Here is a 26,979-nt window from a genome sequence, read left to right as displayed (position 1 = left end):
TTTTATTATATGGAAACCAGTTAATTTCAAGATGTTTAGAAGTGAGTACTGTAGTTTGTGAAGAAGTGAATGCATAGAATACAGACTTTGACAGGTTTGGAGGATCAAAGAAAATATTTTTATTTTTATGCTAACAAAGCTCTTTGTGACCTTTCAGTAATTCTAGTGGATTATTTCTTCCTACAGAATTTGTCTAGCAAGCTTGCCCAGATTACCTGTCATGGAAACCTCTGTCATAGCTTCCAGTCCTTCAACACTTCCTATACAGATACAGGACTGTGGGGTCTCTATATGGTTTGTGAACCAGCTACTGTGGCAAACATGATACACTTTGTTCAGAGAGAATGGTGAGAAAATATCATCTACATAAGTTTACATTTTATTGGACTTTATCAGTTAGCTTTAAAATTTTTCATTTACTGTGTTGCTAATAATGTTACATTTCAACAACTAGACTAAAAATGAGATTTAGTAGCTAGATTTTAAGCATTGCCTTTTGTTTCTCTGGGCAACACTTAATTTTCTTAAAAATGAACTTGTTTCCAATAACTAAAAAAGTAATTTATGCAATCTCTTATCTTGTCAAGTCTGAACTAGTTACATCTTGGGGGGGGTAGGCATTTGATAAGTGATCAATTATTTTTGTTTCATTTTTTCTTCACCTCCAGATTTTTCTTAACTGTACCCATACAATAAAAGGTCATGTTATTTATATGCTTCTTTCAAATCCTTTTAAAGTGCTTCCAAAAGTTGCAGCATTTGGTCATTTTTTTCCTCAATAATGCCTTGAGAATCAGTGATCTAAATATGTTGAAAAAAAGATTATTTCCAAGTTTGATTTGCCAGTGATCTCTGAAATGGGGAAAATATATGGCATAGGAGGTACATTACCTACCAAAAGCCTTTTCCCTCTATCCCCTTTTTAAAAATATTCATCAATCCCATTTATCCCTAAAACATGCCTGATCACAAAATTTTTCTCTTATGAAACATATTTTTGAAACACTGTTCCACACCTTAAAGTTGTGCATCTTGTTATCTGCAAAGATAGCATTTATGACTTATCCAAGTATTAACAAAGACAGCTCCCTGGAATAGTCCACTAGATATAGCCTTTTAAATTGCAATTAATTCTGCTGTTTGTTTATTATCTAGTATTTGGCTAAATATGCTTAATTGTTCCATTAGTCTCTTCACCTTGTACACAAAGATAACAGGAAAGACTTTGTTAAAATCTAGGTATTCTTTGAGGAAGTGGGAAACTGTAAGCTCTAGAGCACATTCTTAACTCTTTGGGGGAGTGGGGTGGCAAGGCATTGGGATTAAGTGACTTACCCAAGGTCATATAGCTAGGTAATTATTAAGTGTCTAAGGTCAAATTTGAACTCAGGTCCTCCTGATTCCAGGGCTGGTACTCTATCCACTGAGCCACCTTGCTGCCCAATAACCTAAACTCTTAGACCATTTTGATTAGTCTTTTATTTTATCTTTTATTCTATGGTATAAGGTATGACTTTTAGGGGAAGGGAGAGAGAAGGAATATATTAAGAAATGAATGTGATATAAAAATGAAATGTGCCAATTAAAAAAAACTAGTGAATGATATTTTTTAATCTAACATTTTCTAGTCAGTAAGATTAACTTTATGACCTGTCATTCATAAGTTAGTATGATATGACTTGTTTTTTCAGAAATCACATTGGCACTTTGTAATCACTTCTTCCTTTTCATAAGTTAGTATGATATGACTTGTTTTTTCAGAAATCACATTGGCACTTTGTAATCACTTCTTCCTTTTCTACATGCTTACTACTTTTCGTTTAAGTATATAATCTAGAATTTAGCCAGGAATTGAAGTCAAGCTCATTGTCCCATAATTTTCTTTTTCACTCTCATCTTTTTTTATCTTGGACAATATTTCAATTCCACCAGCCCTATAATACTTCTTTGATTTCCTGACATCATGCAGAGATAACTAACAGTGCCTCAGCAGTGACATCTACAAGTTCTTTCAATGACCTAGAATGTAGTTCATTTTGACCTTAGCGAGATAAATTTATAGCAGCTAGTACTCCTATTACTACTTATCTTGGGAAACAACTCACTATTTTTATTATTATTTTTGATGGAGAAAAGCAAAATGATCATTGTTATTCTGCTTTCTTTCTATCTGTATTATTCTATTGCATCCATCATTCAGTTCCATCACCAAAAGAAATCCTCACTTTTTTGTCTAGTTAGTATTCCTAATCCATCTCACCTCATGCTGAGGTTTTTTACTTGTTTAAGGACTGGGCCAGGTCTTTTTTTTTTATTTTATTTTATTTTTTTAGGTTTTTGCAAGGCAAATGGAGTTAAGTGGCTTGCCCAAGGCCAAACAGCTAGGTAATTATTAAGTGTCTGAGACCGGATTTGAACCCAGGTGCTCCTGACTCCAGGGCCAGTGCTTTACAGGTCTTTCTTTTTATCCTTCTTTACTCACCCTTACTTCCATCTTTTTTTTACTTTTAAAATCTAAGTTGATCTCTCTGCATCTATATCAGTCTCTTGAGACAGTTATTTTTTCTCATCTGAGTCAATTCTTTGTGCTTTTAGAATTTTTATGAACTTCCCCGGGATTGAATTCCCAAGGCAGAATCTTTTAGTTATGCTTCCCCATCAAATGGGGTTATATGGTTACTTTTTTCTTAATGGAGCAAGAGTTTTGACTTAGCCAAGGTCACACAACTAGTTGGCATCAATTGTCTGAGGCTGGATTTGAACTTGGGTCCTTCTAACTCCAGGGTCAGTGCTCTACCATTGAGCCACCTAGCTGCCCCTTCCCAGAATTTTAAATTATAAGATCCTTCCCATCTTTTCCTTGAACCCTTTCAAATTTGGTTTCTAAAACAAGGGTACATGTCAAACTGCCCAGCTTCACTCCGTTATCAAGTCATTTTCTCCTTTTCTGCTCCAGCAATCATTTTCTCCTTGGTCAGCAAGTTCTCTTGTTAGTTCCTTAATGCTTCTAATATGAAATTATCATCAGAGCAAATAAAAATTAATAGCTACTTTCCTTTGTGAGAATGGAAGCCCTAATAAAGTAGAGATTTCAGTTATCCAGATGTCCATATAACAGTCTAATTGATCTGTCTCAGGATTGTTCTTTTTTTTCTAAACTCCTATTTAGGGGTGGTTAGGTGGTGCAGTGGATAGAGCACCGGTCCTGGAGTCAGGAGTACCTTGAGTTCAAATGTGGCCTCAGACACTTAATAATTACATAGCTGTGTGGCCTTGGGCAAGCCACTTAAACCCCATTTGCCTTGCAAAAAAAACCAAACCAAACCAAAAAAAAACCCTCTTATCTCCTCTTTTTAATTAGATCAGTTCTTAACCTGGGCTCTGTGAACATTAAAGACATTTATTTATTAAAGACTTTATTTATCAAAGGCTATTTCATTACCATTGATTTTCTGGCTTATATAAAAAGGTTCTGAAAAGGGGTCTATGCTTTACCAGACTGTCAAAAGAATTCATGATGCAAAAATGGTTAAGACTTTTTATTCTAGTCCACTTCTCAATTTATAAGTGAGAAGTTTGAAACTCAGAGTGGAATGATTTATCTGAGATCATAATAGCTGATTAGAAACAAGTAAGTCTAGAACCAGGTCCTTTTAACTTCCCAACTCAGTGACTTTCCCCTAGAAGAAACTGTTTCCAGGCTGCTAGCTAGCCTTGTAATTTCAACTATCTGTTTATTAACTACATTTGACAGATGAGAAAATTGAGAAATGTATTTGATTACTTAGCTAATATAAGAGGTGGAATTTGAACTCAGATCTTCCTGACTCAGTGTTGCTTATTTCTTTATCTTCTCCCAGATATTTTCCACCTTGCTTCTGGGATTTATTCCTTTGGATATAATAGGTGACATATGCTTCATTGTTTGCAAAGTTCTCTACATAATTACCTCATTTGTTCCTCAGCACATCCTTTATTAAGTAAAGGTATTTGTCATAGGTAGTATTTGAACTTATCTCCTAGTCTTAAATTGCTTGTTTTTTTCCCCCACACTATACCCAGATCTTTTTTTTACCTATATTTGATGTATAGCCCTTTGAGGTTTGTGTTTCATTGAATTTTCCAGGCATCTCTACTGCATTGTTTTGATTAGAAATGAAACTTCATTAAGTGCATTCCATCTCTGGTCAGAAGTTTGTCTCCTTTATTTTAATGGTCTAGGGCAGGGCTGTCCAATATGCAGCTCAGAGTGCTGATTTTACATGGCCACCTGTGGGTTTACAATACTTTAGTAAATGAAGCCAAGCAACCACAAACAGAGCTCACTAAAATGGCAGATCAAAATATATTGTCTGCTGTTTCAATAAAAAAAAACTTTTAAAAGTAAGGTTGGATAGCCCTAATCCAGGTTCAGATCCTATTTTTACATACCAGTCTTAACAATTTATTCCTTTCTCCTGAAGAGGGCAGCAGTGATGAAAATGCTAAAAGACATTTATTTCTAAGGTCTTCCATTTTCTTGCCTCAGACCTTGGATCCTTTAATGGGGTTTTTGATATTCCTTCAGGAATAACCTTTATGCTCACTTGAATCACCCGGAGTGGGGAATAGTCTTCCTAAGGATAAGGTTCCCAGCCCCTGGAAGTATATCAGGCCCTACTCATAAGGATGTGATTTTTCCTAAAGGATATTAAACTAGATATTGAAATACTATTTATATCTAGTGACAATATATTCTTGCATTAGATGTTTTATGAGACACTAACACGATAAAAAGCATCCTAGGATGAAATAACAACTGATCCAAGATATCTATTATTTATTTACTGTTTAGGATAAGGCTCTGTACAAGTGTCACTGAAGGTGAAGTTGCCCGAGCTAAGAATCTTTTGAAAACAAATATGCTGCTGCAGCTTGATGGTAAGTCTTGATGGTTGGAGTTTTTATTTTTATCTTGGATGTACTTTGGTTAACTAGGTTTTTATTCTTTAAATAGGGTCAACTCCAATCTGTGAAGATATTGGTCGGCAAATGTTATGTTATAATCGGAGAATTCCCATTCCTGAGCTTGAAGCGAGAATTGATGTAAGTTCATAGGGCTAAAGAATTTTTTTTGCCTAAAATAATTTTGATTACTATTTTGAAGTCTGATATATTGTCTCATTGATCAAAGCCCCTTCATAAGTAGATTAAGAAATTTATAGATACATTCTATCTGAAACTAGAGTTCAACTTTAAAGCAGACATTTCTTGTTTTCACTATAGGCAAATTCAGTGTTACATAATATCCATTTTCTTCCTCTTTTAGGCTATTGATGCTCAGAATATACGAGATATATGCACAAAATATATTTATAATAAACATCCTGCTGTAGCTGCTGTTGGTAAGCCTTTCTTCCTCATTTTTTTTAAGAGAGGAAACTAGTATTAATTATATTTTAACTGTTACTTCTTTTAAATCTTTAGGTCCCATTCAGCAACTACCAGATTATAATAAAATCTGCAATGGCATGAATTGGCTTCGAGAATAAGAAGATTTAATCAAGTGACTTTGAAAATATTTATAAAATCTGAGAAATTCAGTTTGTTCATCCAAAAAGTAATCAAAATGTTTTGGAACTTAATAGAAATTGTGAGGTGACTTTATCAGGCTTTTTTAAGGTAACTACAAATAAGTAAACCTTTCAGACTCTGAATTAGAGACTAGGTTTTTTGAAAGTGTAAATTACCACCAGCTGCTATTTGTGTTAGAGGAACTGTCAGTAAGCTAAAAACACAAGATTCAAAACACCAATAGTTTTTATAAGTTTAAGAATGAAAATTTTTACAGTATTTGCAATTTTATTATAAAAACAAACAGAACAAAGATTGTCAACTTAGTCATTTCTTGGCTCGACTAGCATTCATCACTTGTTCTTGAGCAGCCTTTTTTGCTTTTACCATTTCGACTAGTTCCTAGAGAAAAAAGTAAGAGAGTAATTAAAGTTTAACTTTAAAACTTCTATTTAAGAATTTCAGGGAGATTTTGTTTACCTATTTGTCAGAACAATATGGAAGTTTATTTTTTACATTTATTGTTCATGACCTCCTAAAAGGAAATACAAACAGTGCTCTAGTTTAGAAGGAGTGGGGTTTAGATTTAATGAATTTGCTGTTGTGTTACTGTTTATGGAAAAAAATGTGTTTTAAACCATAGACCAAAACTTAGCTTTTTCTGATAAAATTCAAGAAATGTTTATTTAAAAGCTAATTTGTAACAGTCCTTCTGTGGCATTAAAGATGACAATTATTCCTCTTCATAATACTAACCAAAGCTTATGCTATGCTGGCATAGTCTTTGAGAAGCCAGGGTTATCTCTATGCCACAGTTAGATCCTGGAGTAGGACTTGAAAATCTATAGCTATTTCTGTTTTCTGGAAATTGCAACTTTGACACGTGCTTTTCCTTTGTAGTACAACCAGCCCCAAAATCCTGTTCTGAGTTAATATGTTACTTTACTGAAATGATATGTCCTTGTAATGACTTTTTGTTTTTAGTACTCTGAAGCCTATCCAACAAGAAAGATAACAGTATGCAATTTAGAGTAAAATTTGTGAATTACTGAACTATGTATACACATAGATCTAACTACCTTATATCGTTTCATACAGTCCTTTTTTGATCGTCCAGGCACTGCAGAAGCTATTTTTTCCCATCTCTCAGGTGTATTCACAGGATATGTCTTCAGAGCTTGTTCTAAAAGTTTTTGTTCTTCAGTTGTCCAAGGTGTGAAATCTGTACATGGACCTAAAAAGTTATTTGAAAAATCTTAGTAACCATTAGGACTTATCCTCTATTTGATAAGAATATCTCCTAGATTACTTTTTTATTTATTGAAAGGATATTGTTTAATTTTTATATATATACAATTATAAATAAAACTATAACCTTGCTTTTTTACTTTGTTTTAGATAGTAAATTTTATTTCACATATCCCCACCCCACCTATTTTAATATAGGCAGCTGTTAGGAGGGAAAAAAGCCTCACTGGATTGAACTCTAGTGTTTAAAGTTTTGACCTGAGCTATATTAGGAACTACTTTAAGAATTTTATCATTGTGAGTTATAACAATTTTATCATTGTTAGCTAGCTAATAAGAGTTTGTCTTAAATTGACAGAATAAGATAAAAAAAAATTTGTTGTAACAGAAGAATCTTTTTCTTTTCAGACACACACACACACACAGTAACTACAGGGCCTATTCCTAGAACTGGAGAGATTTTTGGTAGTCTGGAGATATTTCCCACTTAATTAAAGAAAACAAAAACATGTTACCTTCAAACCGCTCTGAAGGTGCTGCACTGTCTGACTGAGACACAGTTCCATGTTCCTTTTTAAATTTATCAAAAGCTTTTTTGTTTATGTCATCTTTTTGATGAGGGTCTGAGAGGAAAGAAAAACTTCATTTATAACTTGTGATATTTCATATTCAATGCTCATGGATTGACATTTGATAACCCCAAATCATTTTTTCCCTTAAAATGATTTCACCAAAAGTCTAACATACCTAGTTTCTGAAGACTCTTTGCCTTGCTGATGATATCTTTTGCAGTTCTCTTTATTCCAGAAGAAGAATGCAGGTTCATATAATTGGCAATAACTTCCCACCTATTATAACATGAGAAAACAATAGCAATATTTGGATTTTTATTGTAGTAAAACTATTTACAGGATTAAACCAAACTGGACAATGTGACATAAATTACTATTATTACTTGAAACCATTGCCACTTGAGAAATTTTTACTTTTATTCTACCAGACCTCATCCAATATGTTTTAGGGCATAACAAAATCTTAAGATACAATGTATTACTTTTATGTAAATAAATCAATTTCTGTACACTGTTATGAGTACATAATTTCATTTGGAATCTGAACAAAAGCATCTTAATTGGCTACCTTATCAACTAGGGGCCCCGCTATAAAGAAAGCCTATCTAGTTTTAAAATATGAAACTGCCTGGAGTAGAAAAGTCTTACTACAAAAGAGAAAACAAAATAAATAAAACACTAAGTTCCAATTGTATTGTAGTACTAAACTAAAAATCTTTCATGACTTTTAGTCTTCTAAGAAATTAATATGAAATATTAAATATAAGTTTAGAAGTCACACTGGAATTTCATTTATGAGAACAGTGTTATGGAATAGACTCCAGTACAGGACAGATCTAGGTTCACACCTCAAGGAACAGGTTCTTCAATGTTCTTGGTCTATGCTGATACAGATTCTCACTACTAGGTTTTAATTAGTGTATTTTGAATAATAGTTTAGTAAAAGATGTACCTTGAATTAGTTCCAGCAGGGAAAAGATTCACAGCTTTAATTAGTAACTGCAAGTCATCTTCTGACCAGTTTTTACTGCTACTGCCAACTCCACCAGTTGATTTTTCAGTACTCTTAGATGCTTGCCGTATACGAGCCTCAGCTTCCTCCTTCTCTTTCCTTATTTGCTCATTTATTTCTTCTATCTACATGAAGGATAGGTGAAGATTAACTGCTTAAAACTAATAACTAGTTATACCAGACAATTTCTAGTGTAGACTTAAGGTAATCTGTGGAGTGTTACATCTCACCCTTAGCCCAGGTTTTCCATGGATCCTCCAGGTTAATTCCCAGCCTGGCAACTCTTTATTACATGCTATCTGCTAAAGGGAATTTATGCAGATTTGCTCTTTGATAGGATCTATAGCTCTAATCAGCTGTTATTCAGGCCTCATGCTTAACTTCTTTTCTCTACAATCTTATTCTACCTCATACTTCACCAAGATAAAGGCCATTCAATTGTGTCTTCTCATCCTCTTAAGTCTCCATCTACTCTCCCAACTGTTTAGCTAGTCCCAAAGAAATTTCCTTTAATCCCCATTAAAAGTAATCCTAGCATAAATTAAAGTGGAAAAGTCTCATTTCATTATTTTTTTTTCAGAAAAGGGGAGACTTGTAAAATAAGTAGTCATAAAGATTTCTTACATAGTCATAAGAAAGGAGATATAAGGGTATCCATTATTAGTAAAATATTTGAATTTCCCAAAGTGAAAACATCACATTCTTTTCCACTGTTCTTAAAAAGGTTTTAAGAATCCTTTATGAAGGTAATTGGTTAAAAAAAATGATGGTTGATTGATGAGTTTGAGAAGGTTTTAACTTGGAGTTTAATGCTAATGTGGAGCATGCTTACAGTGATGTCTTAATCTAATGACAGTTTGGATAAATGTAAAACTCCTTTGAATTTAATATCACATTCTGTCAGAACATGTAAACAGATATATGAATCTATGCACCTCTATACAGGTGTCAGCATCCCAGGCTGTAAGCTTACCTTAATTAAACTTGCAGTGAAAGTGAAATTCTTAAAATATACATTTGTTTTTTTTTGTCAGTGTGCAAGCTGTACAGATCCTTGATATATTAGTTGTATAAAGTAGGACTCATTATTTGAAATACTGTATCTATTACTGCCTTTACTGTTTTAATGATTTTTGTTAGGAGTAAGTAGACCCATAAATGGTCTGTAAGTCAAGCCAAAGTACGGTTTAATGTAGAAACTGTAAAGCAGTGAACTGTAAACATGTTCTGCCATGTATTCAGCCATTTTAAAACTACTTCTTTATGTTAAACAAAGACTTAAAGGGGACTTAAACAAGAAATATTTAAGTCAATTTCAGGAATTTAGCCTCATGTCCAAAAGATGACTGCTAAAATGATTTTGTTTTTACTGTCTTAGGAAATAATAGATATAGGAATGCACAATATGATTAACAGTAGTTTGCTTTGAAACACTGACAAACTTCATTAAAAATGCTACAATTTTATTCCTTTAGAATGTGTTTTGAACTTTTAAAGTTTGGTTTAATGAATGTTGAATGTTTCAAACAACTATTAAACTGCTGTATATATTAGTTTTTTGAGTAAATATTTGCAACAACAACAAAAAGTAATCCTAGCACCTTTATAAATCCAGTCCTTTCTCAAAACTAAGAGAACCTTACACTCACACATTCCTGTGCTTTCTCTGTATCTTTATTCACCAGCCTCTCCATTAGCCCTTTTTAAAATGCACATATTGTGCATATTGTTTTGATACAGCTTTCTAAAGCTTGTTTCCTCTCTCCCCCAGAGGATGATTCTTACCTCCTCTAATCAGCCTCATCTCACATTATTCCTAAATCCAACCTCTCTAATCAAACCATTCCCACAACCCTGAGTTCATTCCCATCTCTGCTCCCTAGTTTAAGTAGTTCTCCTGACTTAAAAAAAATTTTTTTAACCCGTATTCTGCCTTTTCAAAAAAACAGTATCCCAATTTCTCTATTAAATCTTAAGCTAGGTTCTCTAGCTCTGATTACTTCCTTCTCTAACTGAAGAAATACAGTATTCAGTTTTGTGTTGTTTTTGATACAAAGAAGAATGGGGTGAGAGGCAGCCTTGGAATCAGACTTCAAGTAATCTCTGACCCAGACAAGTATCTATGCACCTAAATGCTAGAACTATAGACAGTGAGCATGAAAAAATAAAAATGAAACCGGCTCTGCCAGTGACTACAATTTTCTAAGTCTATAGGCTGAAGTGTAAAAGAGAAGAATAATTAGGATATATTGAAAGAAGGGCAGTTAGAGCACAGTTAGACCCCTGGAGTCAGGAGGACCTGAGTTCAAATCTGGCCTCAGATACTTAATAATTACCTAGCCATGTGGCCTTGGGCAAGTCACTTAAGCCCACTGCCTTACCAAAAGAAAAAAAGATAGAATGAAAGAGTTTCTTTGCTAGAAATTTTCTCAACATCAGTAACAGGCCTGAGATAAAAAAAATTTTTTTCAAAATATTTTATCTTCCTGACAATAAGCTTTTTAAATGGTTTTGGTACTTTTGGGACAACACTGTGGAAAAAGCACTGACTCTGAATTTGGTGCTGTAGGGAAAAAGTTATTTTTTTATAAAGTTGACAAGGTGTAAGAAGGTATAGATAGCTGTCATTTCTATGTGCCATTCTTTTTTTAAAATTTTATTTATTTAAGGCAGTGGGATTAACTGACTTGCCCAAGGTCATATAGTTAGGCAATCATTAAGTGTGGTCGAATTTGAACTTGGGTCCTCCTGACTCCAGGGCTGAGGCTCTATCCACTGTACCACCTAAGCTGCCCCAAGTCACAACTTTTCTAAACCTATTTATTCTCTTACAAATATTCTGAAGGTTCTAATTTAACATATGAGGATTTAATGGTTCATATTACAATTCCAACCACATCCTGTGCAACTTTTGTCTATGTCATCCCCAAAATCTTCCCAGTGTGTCTGGGGGAATGGGATCATGAAAGAGAAATAGATTCTAGATCTCTTAACATTACATGGATGTCAGTAATATCTGCAGGCTGTCCATTAGTTCTCAATATAAACAAATAGCCTATTTTCTCAACACATATATCTCCTGATGTCCTTTATTTGCTACTGTTTAATTTTTTGGTATTACACTGCTACCTACCCACTGTTCATCCTCTTCAATTACCATTTGGGTATATTCTTTTAAATACAATATTAAATAATGCTAGCTATATAGCATCACTGCAATCTAAGATGGAAGTGACCAAAGACACCATCTAATCCAGCCAGTCAGAATCCAGACAAGAATTATGTCTCAATACAACTGATGTGAGCAAGTATTTAAACACCTAGATGACCTGCCTCAATTTATTAAGTCCATAATGTAACTTTTTAAGATTTTTTTTTCAAGACAGTGGGGTTAAGTGGCTTGCCCAAGGCCACATGGCTAGGTAATTATTAAGCTTCTGAGGCTGGATTTGAACTCAGGTACTCCTGACGCCAAGGCCAGTGCTCTATCCACTGTACCACCTAGCTGCCCCCATAATGTAACTCTTGGTTTAAAAAAAAAAAATATATATATATATATATATATATATATATATACATATATATATATATATATGTGTGTATACACACACACACACACATTTCAGGAATTGCATACCACTCCAGTTTTGAAATCACCAAAAGAGTTATGTTAAAAATATGGAACTTTGACTTGTGGAGATGAATGGATAAATGAAAATTTTCCAAAGGCAATCTGTTCTGTCCAACTTATAATGAGTTCTGGGGCTACCTTTTCCCACCCCTAAATAATTATCTATATAAGGTTCTATATGTGGGTGTGTATGTATATCTAGCTACACTTAAGTAATTTAAATCAGATCAAATAATTTAGTATTTAAATATTAAATCAGTGGCTTATCTGAGCAGACTTATTCACTTTTTCCCATGTAGACAAGTTGAACCCTTCTAAGTCATTTATATGAAATGTGTGTGTATATATATATATATATATATATATATATATATACACATATATATATAAAATCTTATATCGACAAATATATTACAAATGTATTTATGTATAGACATATATACTTATGCTTATTACATATATATGCTTAATGTACACAAATAGAAATGTTTCTATCACTTAACCTTGTTTATGTAACTGACTTATTTCAGCTAATCAGTTTATTTTTACTTCATCATGTAGCACTGTAGAGCAAACTGTCCATATATATTTATTTATATGTACATGCATGTGCATATGTGTATAAATTTAGGAAGTTCTACTGTATTCCTGAGTTATTAGCTGATGATATTTGTAGGATGTAGGATGTTTTAAGTTTTGATACAATGAGCACTTTCATCTGCAAAAAAAGGGAACATTTGGAGAATTGCTTCATCCTTTTTGAACCAGACATTCTGCATTCCATTGGAAAACACTTTTGATAAGCATCATCTTTCCCTGTATTGGATGGTTAACAAAATCATTTCTAAAAGAATCTCACAATTATGATACACGCAAAGGGGTTGCTTTGTTGGCCTTTAAGGCGGCATTTTATTCTTTACATATCCTCACCAAAGATGCCTTCCATGACCTTAAAGATTTTGTGGAGACAGAAAATTACCATTTGGATTGGCATTTATTAATATTTTCTAAGTCACCTTTTCAGGGAGGGGGGTAACAATAAAGTCTATGATTTTTTTCCCAACCATTTGGAAACTAGATAACTAGATTCTTATTGTATTTTTTCTTTCTCTGCCAAGCAAAATGATCTTTGCACTGGAAATGATAGAACAAAAATAACTGATAAGGAATTGATATCCAAGATAAATAAAGACATTAATAAGAGTCTCTTCAAGTTACCTGGCCTAAATAAACTACATTTTGGATAAAAAAAAAATTAGCTGATTCTCTGATATCTGAAAGATTGTTGAAAATAGAAGTGGTACTTTTATAGTAGAGAAAGGTAAATACTGCTCCATTTTAGTCTATTTGCTGTTTTTTTATACAAACATTCTATTTACCTTCACAGTACTTCTGTCCTGATTATTTCCCACACCTACAATATTGAAACCCTCAACTCTGACTCAGAATCCCTATTGTCTACCAAGGTTCAATTCAAGCACCTCCTGACAGATGCTTCCTTCCGAAGTTTAGTGTTCCCCGTTCTCTGATTGCTTTGTATCTTTGTGGAGGTGAGCATTTAAATGCATGTAGAGTTTCATATATTGTTTCATGTCTCCTGACATAGACCTTTTTACATGCCTCATTTTTGCTTTTTCTTTATATCCTTTAGCTTGGTGTCTGCCACAGTAAATCTTTTTTTTTAGGGTTTTTTTTTTTGCAAGGCAATGTGGTTAAGTGGCTTGACCAAGGCCACACAGCTAGGTAATTATTAAGTGTCTGGGACCGGATTTGAACCCAGGTACTCCTGACTCCAGGGCACAGTAAATCTTAATGATTGAGAGCTATAATTTAACTAGAGTTTAACAAAGCATCTGATGCATCTCATGTTGTTTTTGTAGAAAAAATGGGAGAGATGTTGATTATACAGTAATACAGTGCTCAGTGTTAACAGGGCAGATCTCCACTGAAGCATCCCAGGGATCTGGGCTTGACCTGGGGCTTTTTCACATTTTTGAGGATAAATTTGAATTAGGAAGGTATATCCATTGAAGGCTACATAAAGTTGGAGGGATAGTGGACATGATGAAAATACATAAAAAACTTCATATTGAGATTTATAAAAGTCAAGTTCAGGGCCAGGATAGTGGGAGTTAAGACTCCAGTTTATCTCGAAAACTGAGCTCAATGCCTCAGCAACATAACAGGGCAGCCCAAAATGCTCATGTGATTTTTTCAGCTGTTTTAAGATGCAAAGTAAGTACTGTGTCTTGTTCAGGCTACTGATGGATTATGTTGTTCCATTCTCAGGGTCACGATTAAAGACACTGATGGTTGGTTGGTTCTTGTCCCTTCATTCTCAAAGAGGACCAAAATAACATCACTATGTTAGAATCAAGTTACAGTATGTCCACTGTAGGAGCTCGGCATGCTCTACCACAAGTCCATGTGAACACTGGTGGATTCTCTAAATCTGCTTATGTTAGGTTTCTCTTGAGTTACTTGAGTTATTTCAGTTCTGCTTTGCTCACAGAGCACAGCACCTTCTATGATAAGAGTACACCATGCTGGATAGTCCTTTGCTGTTGGTTCCTATGTCACATAATCAATTCCAAAGTTCTTAAGAGAAAAAACACATTGAAAGAAAATGTTTAAACGGACAACCAGAATCATTATGAGAGCCTTGAATTTGGATAACATGAAGGCTGAGTAAATGAACCAGGGATGTTTAGCCTCCAGAAGAAAAGATTTCACCAAGTATCAAGCATCATGTTCAAGTATTTGAAAGGTTTATGTAGAAATGAGATTAGACATTCTTTTTTGTCACATAGCAGAAAAAAGGAACAGTGGGTAGAAATGGCAAAAGAGGAAAATTTAGGCTTAACTTCAGGAAGAAGAACTTGCTTACATTTAGAGTTATTCAAAAACAAAAGACATTTCCTTGAAAAGCTGGAGGTATATCCCCTTTAGGTCTTAAAGCAAAGGTGAGATGACCACTTCTTGGGTACATTATAGTTAGGGTTTACTTTTAAGGGAGAAGTGATGGCACTTTAGTTCCCTCTGAGCATTACAATACTGTGCTACCTTCAAAACTATTGCTTCTATCCCATACGTCCCCAGTATATATAGTACTTTTTTTGCCTCCTCATGTAGAGGCTGTGATGTTGCAAGTTTGAGTGTGTTAGCTCAATTCTCAGTTGGAAACATAACTGGTCATAGAGGCAGCTAGGTGGCGCAGTGGATAGAGCACCAGCCCTGGAATCAGGAGGACCTGAGTTCAAATCCATCCTCAGACACTTAATAATTACCTAGCTGTGTGACTTGGGCAAGTCACTTAACCCCATTACCTTGCCAAAAAAAAAAAAAACCAAAAATAAATAACTGGTCATAGAAATCTTAACATACCTTTTTTTTTTTTAATTTGTATTTGTCTTTTTCCTATTTCATCCTGAAATGCTCTTGGGACTATCTACTTTAGTTGTGTCTCTGGCAAGTTTCTCTTAAAATTTATTTTTCCCCCTGCTTATCATCTTCCTGCTATTTCACCAAGTTTCACAATGCAGGAACCAACATTACTTTGTGCTGTCCTCTTTCTCCCTGAGGTATTTTCAGATATTCTTGGTACTCTTGGGCAACTGATTTGTATTGATTAAGCTTCCTCAAGAATGAGATAATCTACACTGATAATTGTTCTTTTAACCACTTAGCATTTTTTCAGTGTCAATAATTTGTTTCAATTTGTCTAGCTGGAGCTGACTTCATTTTCCTGTTTTGATTCTTCTAATTTGGTAGTAATTTTGGTCTTTGCTCTGATGAATCAATGATCTGATTGTTACCATCAGCTAATTTAGAGAAAAAATGACTCATATCACTAGTCATTTTCTCTCTCAAGATTTAATTTATAATTCACTTAATGTTTTTTGTGATTAGTGCTCACTCTATCAGTGCCACACTGAACTCTTCTTGAAGGAAATATTCATGATATTTATATATATAAAGTTTTTATATAGTCTCTAAATCTTTTGACTTTTCTTACTTCTCAGTCCTGAACAATGTTTTCCAACTTATTGTCTACCTCTGCAGAGAAGTCACCAAGTATTACAATATATGTTCACTTTTTGTGGAAAGTATTAAGGAATTCTTAAATCTTTAAGAAATTCTTACATCTGCTATCCTGTACAACAGATATTGATACAAAAGTTGTGGTTATCTTTTTGCAAATGTTCATCATGATGAATGACCTAGTTTTTCTCAAAAAAAATGCCATCCATCCCCAAAGAAGAATCTGATGGTGTCATACTTTTTACTTTATTTTTCTTGAGGTTTCTTTTTTTGGGGGAGGGAAGGGGAAGTCTATTTTCTTTTACAACACATTATGGAAATGTTTTTCATAACTATACATTTTTAATCAATATCAAACTACTAACTTTCTCAATGGGGAGGGGGGTTGTAGAGAAGAGAGCATTTGGAACTGCTTTATTTATTTATTTATTTATTTATTTGTGTATTTTTAGGTTCTTGCAAGGCAAATGGTGTTAAGTGGCAAGCCACACAGCTAGGTAATTATTAAGAGACCAGATTTGAACTCAGGTACTCCTGACTCCAGGGCCGGTACTTTATCCACTGTGCCACCTAGCCATCCCTGGAACTCAGTTTTAAAAAGAAATGTTAAAACTTGTTTTTATATGTAACTGGAAAAAACTTCTAAAAAATTTTTTTAAAAAGGACCAAAAAAAAAATGTTGATCATAAATACTGTTAATACAAAATGACTAAATATTCCCACAAAATAATGTTTCTTGTTGCCTTAGAATGAATGACAAATCAAATGCATCATATCCTTCATAATCCTTTTTCATGCCATTCTTTTATTTATTTTTTCTTCTGGTTTGATTTATACTAAGAGCTTCAGAATTTATATAATTTAAGTTCTTCCAGTAGTATAAAATTTTAAAATATACCAAAGTTGCTTTTTCTCTCACTCCTGGTCTCTTCCCTTCATTAAATGACAGCAGCACAAATAGGGAAATATAAAGATGACCAAGTTCAGGAAATATAATACCCACAATAAATCGCATAAATGAAACATAAATATTAGCATCAAAAAAACACAAGTCACAGATAAGAGGTTCTAAAAGAGGTTGCCCCAGGGCAGCTAGGTGGCATAGTGGATAAAGCAACGGCCCTGGAGTCAGTAGTACCTGGGTTCAAATGCGGTCTCAGACACTTAATATAATTACCTAGCTGTGTGGTCTTGGGCAAGCCACTTAGCCCCGTTTGCCTTGCCAAAAAAAAATTAATAAAAAAAAATAAAAGAGGTGACCCCAAGGTCCTGAAAAACATGTTTTGCTAAAGAGAAACTGAAAAAGATGCAAGCCAACAATGTTAAAACTATCAGTTCCAAGTAGAAGATTAAGCATCAAGGTTTCCCAAGACCAAGATCAGACCCAGGATTGCCAAACCTACAGGCCTCTAGTTATCACCTAATGCACCAGTCCCACTACTGCTGCCAAACATCCAGGTCCTAAGATCACCAAGCAGGGCTATAAGGTTGCCACAACAACTGACCCTAAAACTATGAAGCCCATTAAATACTGATACAACATGACCAAGCCCAATGATTCTAAGGTTAATCTTAAGGTTGCCAAATTCAACAATTCCTAAGGCAAACTAAAGATGTCAGTCCAAGACCAAAGTCTTCAAAATTTAGGCTTCAGGACAGGATTTGTTTGAACACTAAGCCATAGTTTTCCTTAGAGGACATTGTGGTGTACAATAAAAGGATATGGTGAGCCATAAGGGGAAAAATTTGAGTGTCAAAGTTGCTAATGTTGATTTACAATTGTAGTTTAAAAACTTATTCTTTATACCCTCTCTCCCTTTTCTGCCACCATCACTGTAAAAGTAAAACTTAGGGGCATTTCTGTATCTATGGATTGCCAAGGCCAAAGAATTAATCATGGCCAAGCTTGTCTGTAAAAAAAGGAAATAATATTTTTAATGACTGCATCACAGGACTATTTGTAATGGAAGTATTCTGTAAATGTCAAATTAGTGTCATAGTCACATCCAAGATACTGAAAACTTGGCAAATTAAAGCCAGAATGTATTGCCAATTAAACTACCCCTTAAAACTTTCTAGATTTTGTCAATTAAGCTCAATTTGGCTTAGTTCACATAAATGAAACACAAAAGCAGAAAAATTAAAACCACATATATCTATTTTCCCACCAATTAAATGAAAAACTTCTATGTAGTACAAGACTTTTTACACCAAGAATGGCACAAACATAACCAGGTAAAGCCTTTGCTGCTACCTTTACTAAATTTATATTGTAGTACACTCTTTGACATGCTGATGTTCAATTAAGTCTGATTTTCAAAAACTTTCTGAAATAAACTCATGGTTCTAAATTTTGTTTTTTATAAGTGATGAAAATTTGCATAAAATACATTTGATCTCGTCATGAAATATCACAAGATGAAATGTAAACTATCCAAATCCTTTTTGAAAAAGTCATATTGTATATGAGGTGAGCAGTTGAGGAAATCTAGATGCACTTTGTCTTTAGATGTCAATCTTTCACCCTGAAACTGATCTCAGAATGATCCTTAAGGGGAAAAAAAATCCCACTGTCTTTTTTGGCTCAGGTCAACAGCTAGAATAGAGCTGGGAAAAATAACTCTACAAAGTACAATATGATTTAATGAAAATTTCATCTTAGGTCTCTAAGGGTTAACCTCTCTTCATCTTCATCTGTAAAATAAGGAGGACTGGATTAGTTGCTCTAAATTCTCTTAAATGTGTATGCATATTTAGGAGACAAAGGTAAATGCAATGTGTTCCAATTATAGTTCCAACTAGTTCAACTCATCATACACACTGTAATATGCATATGCTTAAATGAACATTACCTGCTTTTCCACAGCAGCCTTCCCTTCTTCTTTTGTAGTAGATGTAAGAATGTCATTCAAGCACTGCAAGCTAAATTTTTAAAAGGAACATTTAATTTATCTAAATTTAATAGGAAAAGTTGGCTTTTTGTGTTTAAGGATGTTGAGTTTCACAAAGGAACCACTTTCTTATATTGTACTGGAAAGAGTCCATCCCTTTATGTTAGTAAATGTGAAGATGATTTAATTTTATGTAACTTATTACTGCAATTTTATAGCCCAGAAAAATTGCCATTATTACAAATTTAAGTGTCCATTTGTTTGAGCATTCTAATTTCCACAATGAAAAAAAAATCGAACTATAACTACCCTATATTCACCATGTAATTATAGTCTAGCTTTTCTCAACTATAGTTCAAATCTCAGAATTTGCTATTTTTCTTTCTTGAAATCCATTTTTATAGATTTATGTATATGCATTTGCAAAACAACTCTTTTCTTGAAGGAAACATTCGTGATGTTTAGATATGAAATTTTTATATAATCTATACGTCTTTTGACTTTTCTCACTTCTTAGTCCTGAACAATGTTTTCCAACTTATTTGTCTACCTTTGCAAAGAAGTCATCAAGTATTACAATATATGATCACTTTACATGTAAAGTATTAAGTTCTTTAAGGAATATTGACTAGTTTGTGTATTGTTATTTAGATCACAACCAGAAAGCAACATTAACAGTTTTAAAGTTTAGTAAATTAGTATACTGAGTATTATAGTTATAATTTTTAAATAAAAAAAAGAAAAAGTTGGCTTCTTGATAGAGATCTACAGTAAGATGGTGATCATACCTTGTTAGTTCAAGACGATCACAAAGCTTTTCAATCTCTTCCATCATTTTAACACACTCTGCCTCACTGTCTGAAAAATAATTCCAATTCTAGAAAGCACAAACACATAATTTTGTTGTGTAGATTTTGATGCAAAATTTTAAATAGACTAAACAGATTTATACATGAACCTTTGAAAATCTTAGCAGTTTAATAGTTTAATCTACATCACTGCTTCTAACCTTCAGTCAAATCCAAGGGAGATTTGGCCAAGTTCTTCATAGCTATAAAAGTCATTGGGGAGTGACTGGTTTCTTTTTTGGATACTTTGTCCATAGAAGATGCAGATGCCCAGGAAGATATTAAAGCACTTGATAAATGCTTGCTAAACAAAGAAGAGCACTGGATTGGAATTAAAAGCACAGAAGTTCAAACCCTGCATTCGACATGACTTAAGTGATCTTGCATGTCACTTAATCTCTCTGGGCCTCAGTTTCTGCATCATTAAAAAGGAGGGTTGGATTGGATAAGTCGGCCTGTAAGGTCCCTTCCAATTCTAGAACTATGTTCTCTGGTATGTAAAAAGATTTTTTTTGTTCCCAAGAATGGCATACCTTGCATGAAGTTCGAAGTTTTTGCCTTTCCTTTTTAATGGCTTTTTTCTGAATTTCCTTTTCTTTCTTGGCCAGTAATGCTTGTTGTCTAACTTCCTCCTCTTCTTTCTCCTTTGCTAACCGAGCTGCTTCTAATTCAGCTTGTCTTTGCTATAATCAGAGAAGCAAGAAAATCAAGTTTGAAAATGAAATTTACCACTGTTCAGTGACCCTAAGCAATTAATCCAATCTTTTAATGAATATTTTGATTCAGAAAATAGGTAAAGCTGACCACAGTAGAGTAAGCATAATAATTCCTTCAAATATTTCTTATTTCAACAGGAAAATAATATTATGATACTAGTATGATACTGAAGATATTAGATGCTGCCATGATTAATACTATTTGCATCAGGTTAATGAGTATTTATAATTAAGATTCCTCTCTTGCTACTAATTATACAGATTATTATAAACAGTAACAATACTACTCAAGTTACATATTTTTTATAAGTTCTACATATCTTAATGGGTTTATAGACTAAAATTAGCTCATGATATATTTTTAGAACTAGCAAATACTAGGGATGGCTAGGTGACACAATGGATAGAGCACCAGCCCTGGAATCAGGAGGGCACAGGTTCAAATCCGACCTCTGACATTCAATAATTATCTAGCTGTGTGACCTTGAGCAAGTCACTTAACCCCACTGCCTAGCAAAAAACCCCAAAATAAAAAAAAAATAGAAATAGCAAATACTAAATACTGTTTGGTATTCAAAGCTCTTCATAGTCATAATCTTCTTACTTTTCTATCTTCTTATATCTTGATCCCTGGCATCATCTACTCTTTAATCCAGGGACACTACAAGACATTCCATTTCTCAGGCTGTCCCGAGTCTGGTATGTTTCCCTTCCTCCACTCTAACAACTGACCTTCCTAGATTTCTTCACATCCCAACTAAAATGCAACCTTTTACTGAAGGTTTCCCTAGCCCCTCTCAATTCTTTCCTATTGATCCTGAATATTTGTTTGAATGCTGGTTCCCTCTTTAGACTGTGAGCTTCTTGAGGACAAGGACTGCTTAGCACAGCACCAGCACACAGTAGGTGCTTAATAAATCCATAATTTCACTCCATTAACCAGCTTTGAAAATTGTCACTTACTTTTTCTTTTGCCTCTTGCTCCTTTCTCTTTGCTTCTACTTTTGCTTTCTTCTCTGCTTCCTTCTTGGCTTTTTCTTCTTCCTTAAATTTTTTTATCCTAGGATCACAGCTATATGCATTGTCTACCAGAAGGGAAAAAATACTGTGAAGATTTAGATCTCCATTTAATTAATTAAATCTTTTGAAAAATGCTGCACACTTACCAACTAATGTTCTTATTCTGTTCATTTCTTCTTTTTTCCTCTGTGCTCTAGCTGCTCTGTTTTGTTTTTCAATCCACCTCCTCTCATCACGACTGTAAAATGGTAGACATTTGAAAAATGGAGTATTTTCTAAAGTTCCAGGTTAGAAGTAATTATTTCTAAGGTTAAAATGGTGTCAATGACGATCTTTAAAGGGATGATTCTTCAGATTAAGTTAGTGAAGATAAGAGGTGGTTTTGGGGTAGAGAAGCCTCCTCAAATAGATTCACAAAAGTTTGGTTAAGATGTGCCCAGAGTAAAAACATCAGTTGTACAAAATTTATTCATAGCAGCCCTGTTTGTGGTGGCAAAGAATTGGAAATCAAGTAAATGTCCTTCAATTGGGGAATGGCTTAGCAAACTGTGGTATATGTATGTCATGGAACACTATTATTATATTAGAAACCAGGAGGGATGGGAATTCAGAGAAGTCTAGAGGGCATGAACTGATGCTGAGTGAGATGAGCAGAACCAGAAAAACATTGTACACCCTAACAGCAACATGGGGGCGATGATCAACCTTGATGGACTCCCTCACTCCATCAGTGCAATTTTGAGCTGTCTGCAATGGAGAATACCATCTGTATCCAGAGAAAGAACTGTGGAATTCGAACAAAGACCAAGGACTATTACCTTCAATTTAGGAAAAAAAAAACCTGACATCTTCTTGTCTGATCTTGCTATCTCTTATACTTTATGTTTCTTCCTTAAGGATATGATTTCTCCCTCATCACATTCAATTTGGATCAATGTATATATACCATGGAAACAATGTAAAGAGTGGCAAATTGCCTTCTGGGGGGTGGGGGGAGGGAAGTAAGATTAGGAGAAAAATTGTAAAACTCAAAATAAATAAAATCTTTAAGTACAAAAAAACAAACAAACAAAAAAGATATGCCCAGAGGGGTGAAGGGCAGTTAGGGGGTATTTGGATTGAAAGCAGTGGCCTTTGGATAGAAAGCTGGAGGACCTGAGTTCAAATCCAGCCTCAGACATATAATACTTACTTAGCTGTGTGACCTTGGGAAGTCATTTAACTCCCATTGCCTTACAAAAACCAAAAAAAAAAAAAAAAATGCTCATAGAGGGCATCTAGGTGGTTCAATGGATAGAGTGCTAGCCCTAGAGTCAGGACCAGAGTTCAAATCCAGTATCAGACAGTTAATACTTACTAGTTGTGTGACCATGGGCAAGTTACTTAACCCCACTGCCCCATTAAAAAACAAAGATAAGGTCAGGTGCACTCTGGAATAAACTTATCTTGACACTGAGGATACTTCCAGAGACTTAAGATGCACACCATTCTACTACAGAGGCCCTTTTGTCCATATCAGGAAGGCCTTGAAGAATTACTGTGGTCACAATATCACAACTGATGTCTAGGGAAGGAGATGGAGCCTGTGAGAGCTAACTTTCTACAAGCTAAGATTGAAGCTGAGTGAAATTGAAAACCAGTTTACTTCTGTTCACATTGCATGGAGTGTCCAAATCTTTTCTCTAAGGAAAGTAGGGACAGGAGATATATGCAAAAGTTAAATCTTCTTGGACTGAATCCTAAACCTAAAAGGAATTTAGAGTAGGATGAAGACTTCTAGGAATTCTTTTAAGAGCCCTGCTTCACCATTTTTTTTGGCCCAGTTACATTTTCCCTTCTGATTTTAACTATTGCATTTGTTTGTGCAAACCCTTTTAAATTTAATATAATAAAAATAATTCAATTTGTCTTTTGTAATCTGAACATCTTGGTCACGAATTATTCCCCCCCTCAATAGATTGTCTGATAATTTCTTTCTTGCTTCTTTAGTGTTGATAATGTTACCCTTCATTTGATGCTTATCCTGTTACACAGTATAAAATGTTGGTTTATCCCCAATTTCTGTGAGATTTATCCCAACAGCTAAGCAGCAGTTCATGCTTATATAGCATTTACTCTAAACCAGACCTTGTGCTAAGCACTCTAAAATGATCTCATTTGATCCTCCCAACTGTGAAGTAGGTGCCATTATTATCCCCATTTGACAAATGAGGAAACTGAGGCAAATAAGGTAAGTGACTTGCCAAAGTCACATAAACTCATAGTCTGAGGTCACATCCAAACTCACTTCTCTTCCTGATTCCAGACCCAACTCCTTCTCCTAGTCACCTTGCTGCCCACAGCACTATTGTCTTCGTTTTTCTTATTTATATTGTGTACTTAATTTGTTACAATAACCTCAATTTTTCAGCCAGTACCAAATTGTTATGATCAATCCTTTGTAATGGCTTAGTTTACCACTAGGGTCCTCTTCTTTCCTTTTTGTTTTCAAAATTTCCCTTGAGAATGCTGACCTTTGACATTTTATTCCTTCATTTGAATTTATTTTTTTTCTAACTTTGTAAAATAATCATTTTGTAATATAATTGTTATGGCACTGAATAAATTAATTTAAGTAGTACTGTCATTTTAATAACACTGGTAAAGCCTATCTATGAACAATTATAATTTCTTGAATGTTTAGTTGTATCTCTATTTCTGTGAAAAATATTTTATAATTCCATTCATATATAGTTCCTCTGTATGTTTTGGTAGGTAAGCTCCCAAGTATTTCACATATTTTGTAGTTATTTTGAATGGAAATTGTTTTCTATCTCTTCCAGCCAAGTTTTGTTGGTAATATATAGAAAGACTAATAATTTATGTGGTTTTATTTTATATCCTGCATCTGCTGAATACACTGTTTCAATTAATTTTTAGCTGCTTCTTTGGCTTTTTCTAGATACTAGACTGTCATATCATGTGCAAAAAATGATAATTTTATTTCCATATTTTTATTTGTATTTTTTCCCCCTTATAACTATACTCAAGTTCTTTGGCTTGTTGCTATGATTTTCTTTTTCCTCTTGGTTAGTTCAGTTCTGTATTCAAAGGTCTTTAGAGGGTAAGAACCCTGAAAGCAATTTTCTGGATGATAGAAGAGACATAAATGCATGGGGACTCTATTCCTTCTGCCATTCTAGGGCTTTTAAAATTTTAAAAACAAAAACAAAGAAAAACTGCCTCTGGGGCAACTTTGTATATGCTCTTTTTACTTTACTGTCTCCAAGGACCAGAGACCATTTCCTCCGGAATTCTTGACCTATCCCCACTGTTGATTGGCTAGTATATCATGTCACCCACGCCAGTTCTAGCCATACTTCATTTTATTTTCCCACCCAATTATTTCATTGGCCATTTAGATGTCATGTACTTCATCTGTTGTACTTGTTTCTCTCAATCCTCTTTTCCTAGTTCTGTAGTCATAATCAATATTGAGGTTGCTACTAAAAAGAGCAAACCAATCTATATTTCTGTATGACTCTATTCATCATCCCTTACTTTCCCAAGCAAAATGCTCCTCCCTTCCCTTCAATGTGTTCTCTCCCAGTTAGAAGGCAAACTCCTTGAGAATAAAGACTGTTTTTGTTTGTATTTGTATCCCCAGTGTTTAGCACACTTACTTAATAGAGTCTCAATTCCCAGCTTTCCTAACTGAATATAATAAGGTTTGGCAAATTGCCAAAGTGAATTTCCATGGTAAATACTAAGTGGTTTGTTGTTGTTGAGCCTTTTTTTATTGTATACAACTCTTCTTGACCCCATTTGGGGTTTTCTTGGCCACTATGCTTAAGAGTGTTTTGCCATTTCCTTTTCCAGCTCATTAAATGTCTGCGATAAGATGAACTCAAGAAGACCAGTCTTCCTGACTATCCCTACTGAGCCACCCAGCTGGGAAATGACACAGAGTTTTTAACTGCTGTTAATGTTATAGGACCTCAGAGGGCCACTGATTTTATTAAACATGGTCACTAACTGTAAGAGAAATCCCTACATAGGATTTTGGCATTGTACTGTTACCAATGGAACACCAAGACTTTGAGGCAGCACGGGCATTTATTCTTGGTTCTAGATTTAGGGTTTTTATTTCCAAATTGGAATATATTCTTTTTAATATGTGTAAGTACCTTCCATCCATTAAGTCCAAATGATATAATTTGGAAAATCTAAATAGTTTAAAGGTTAAGGAGGTATGTTGCCAACACAACATCATATATAAGACTGCCACTACTATCTGATAAGTAATATTAACTCATGAAGATTCCCTTATTGTGAAACAAGACTTAGAAATGCTTTATAACTTTCAAGATGGCCACAATTAAATAAAATCTCCCATTTTAAAAAAACTTAACTTAATGACTTTACTTACCATTCTGCTTTTTCTTTTTCTTCTTCATCTAAATAAGAAAATTCTCTCCAAGAATCAAAGTTATACCTGCAATAGAAAATTGATAAACATAAAATGATAGGTATAAATAATTTTAAATTTATGAGCACTATGTACATAATGATATATACTTGAGTAAAAAGGCAAAAAATAGTAATTGGTTTAATTGGTATCTACTTATTATCTGTCAAAGAATGTGTTACCTTGTTTTTTATTTTAAGTAGATTTGTACATAAAATTTTATCATACCCTCTGCCCCCTAATTACAACAGGGTCTTTTAGTTTCTTGAGATTTGTCAGATTACTCCTCTTTTGCAGCCCAATGTTTTAACTCTTTGAGTAGGTATAGGCAACCATAACAGATGATCATTTTCCTACTATGCTATATCTTATGTTAATTAAAAACCATTAATTTGTAAAATAATTTGTAATAATGAATTAATTTGTAAAAATTTTGTAATAATTGTAATAATTATAATATAAAATTGTAATAATAAATTAATTTGTAAAAATTTTATTGTTCCTCTATTATAAGTTCCTTGAGGCAGGGACCATTTTATCTTTTATATTTTTATTTTCTTCCCTTTCCCATACCTACTTCCTTCCCAAACTGGCACATGTAAGTATTTAATAACTACTTATTGAATGATGAATTGATAAAAAGACTTCATGCTCATCCTTCTTAGTACTCATGTGAGATTAAACAAGTAAATGAAGTTTTCTGTATTACAAAATTCACCCAATCTTTACTTTTGTTTATGAACTTGTCCTTATCCTTGATTAGATGGGAACACAGATATGAGAATTTTTTTTTCTATTCAATTTGGATTAACCAATGCAAGTTAATGAAAGTTTCAATTAATGTCATCAAAGTGCTTTTAATAACTAGAGACCCACACCAGTAAGAAATGAATTGGAATAATTTTTTCAGAGAAGGTCAAACAGCTCAAAGAGAAAACAGTTTCAAGCAAAAAACTTTCAATAAATTCTAATGGTGGACTTCAGGTAAGTTTTTGATGAA

The 26,979-nt window shown here is 33.9% G+C and overlaps 2 protein-coding genes across 5 annotated transcripts in view; one reads left to right on the top strand and one right to left on the bottom strand.

Moving 5' to 3' along the window:
* The window catches only part of PMPCB (peptidase, mitochondrial processing subunit beta), a 49,869-nt gene extending 23,862 nt beyond the window's left edge, over positions 1 to 26,007 (top strand). The window contains exons 9-14 of one of the 3 annotated variants that reach the window (XR_012470115.1): positions 187 to 347; positions 4,835 to 4,920; positions 4,997 to 5,085; positions 5,309 to 5,384; positions 5,467 to 13,566; positions 20,054 to 26,007. Coding sequence is in view for 1 of the 3 variants with exons in the window: in XM_074193991.1 (XP_074050092.1) it covers positions 187 to 347; positions 4,835 to 4,920; positions 4,997 to 5,085; positions 5,309 to 5,384; positions 5,467 to 5,531 (477 nt within the window). In the remaining 2 variants the exon portion in view is untranslated. Of the gene's footprint in view, positions 1 to 186; positions 348 to 4,834; positions 4,921 to 4,996; positions 5,086 to 5,308; positions 5,385 to 5,466 lie in introns of all 3 variants that reach the window. The other 2 variants (XR_012470114.1, XM_074193991.1) reach the window with 2 other exon arrangements.
* The window catches only part of DNAJC2 (DnaJ heat shock protein family (Hsp40) member C2), a 37,444-nt gene continuing 14,304 nt past the window's right edge, over positions 3,840 to 26,979 (bottom strand). Inside the window, exons 7-17 of one of the 2 annotated variants that reach the window (XM_074193990.1) lie at positions 25,941 to 26,006; positions 21,679 to 21,770; positions 21,476 to 21,597; positions 20,330 to 20,479; positions 19,737 to 19,825; positions 18,910 to 18,979; positions 8,326 to 8,510; positions 7,549 to 7,649; positions 7,317 to 7,424; positions 6,633 to 6,787; positions 3,840 to 5,955 (exon numbers count right to left, since the gene is read on the bottom strand). In XM_074193990.1, coding sequence (XP_074050091.1) covers positions 5,881 to 5,955; positions 6,633 to 6,787; positions 7,317 to 7,424; positions 7,549 to 7,649; positions 8,326 to 8,510; positions 18,910 to 18,979; positions 19,737 to 19,825; positions 20,330 to 20,479; positions 21,476 to 21,597; positions 21,679 to 21,770; positions 25,941 to 26,006 — 1,213 coding nt within the window. In that variant the 3' untranslated portion in view covers positions 3,840 to 5,880. Of the gene's footprint in view, positions 6,788 to 7,316; positions 7,425 to 7,548; positions 7,650 to 8,325; positions 8,511 to 18,909; positions 18,980 to 19,736; positions 19,826 to 20,329; positions 20,480 to 21,475; positions 21,598 to 21,678; positions 21,771 to 25,940; positions 26,007 to 26,979 lie in introns of both variants that reach the window. The other variant, XM_074193989.1, reaches the window with a different exon arrangement.

Source organism: Macrotis lagotis, chromosome 7 (genome assembly GCF_037893015.1).
Source record: "Macrotis lagotis isolate mMagLag1 chromosome 7, bilby.v1.9.chrom.fasta, whole genome shotgun sequence".
In the NCBI taxonomy this organism is placed as follows: domain Eukaryota; kingdom Metazoa; phylum Chordata; class Mammalia; order Peramelemorphia; family Peramelidae; genus Macrotis; species Macrotis lagotis.
The sequence above is the reverse complement of the archived record's forward strand: the minus strand, read 5'-3'. Positions and strand labels throughout refer to the sequence as shown.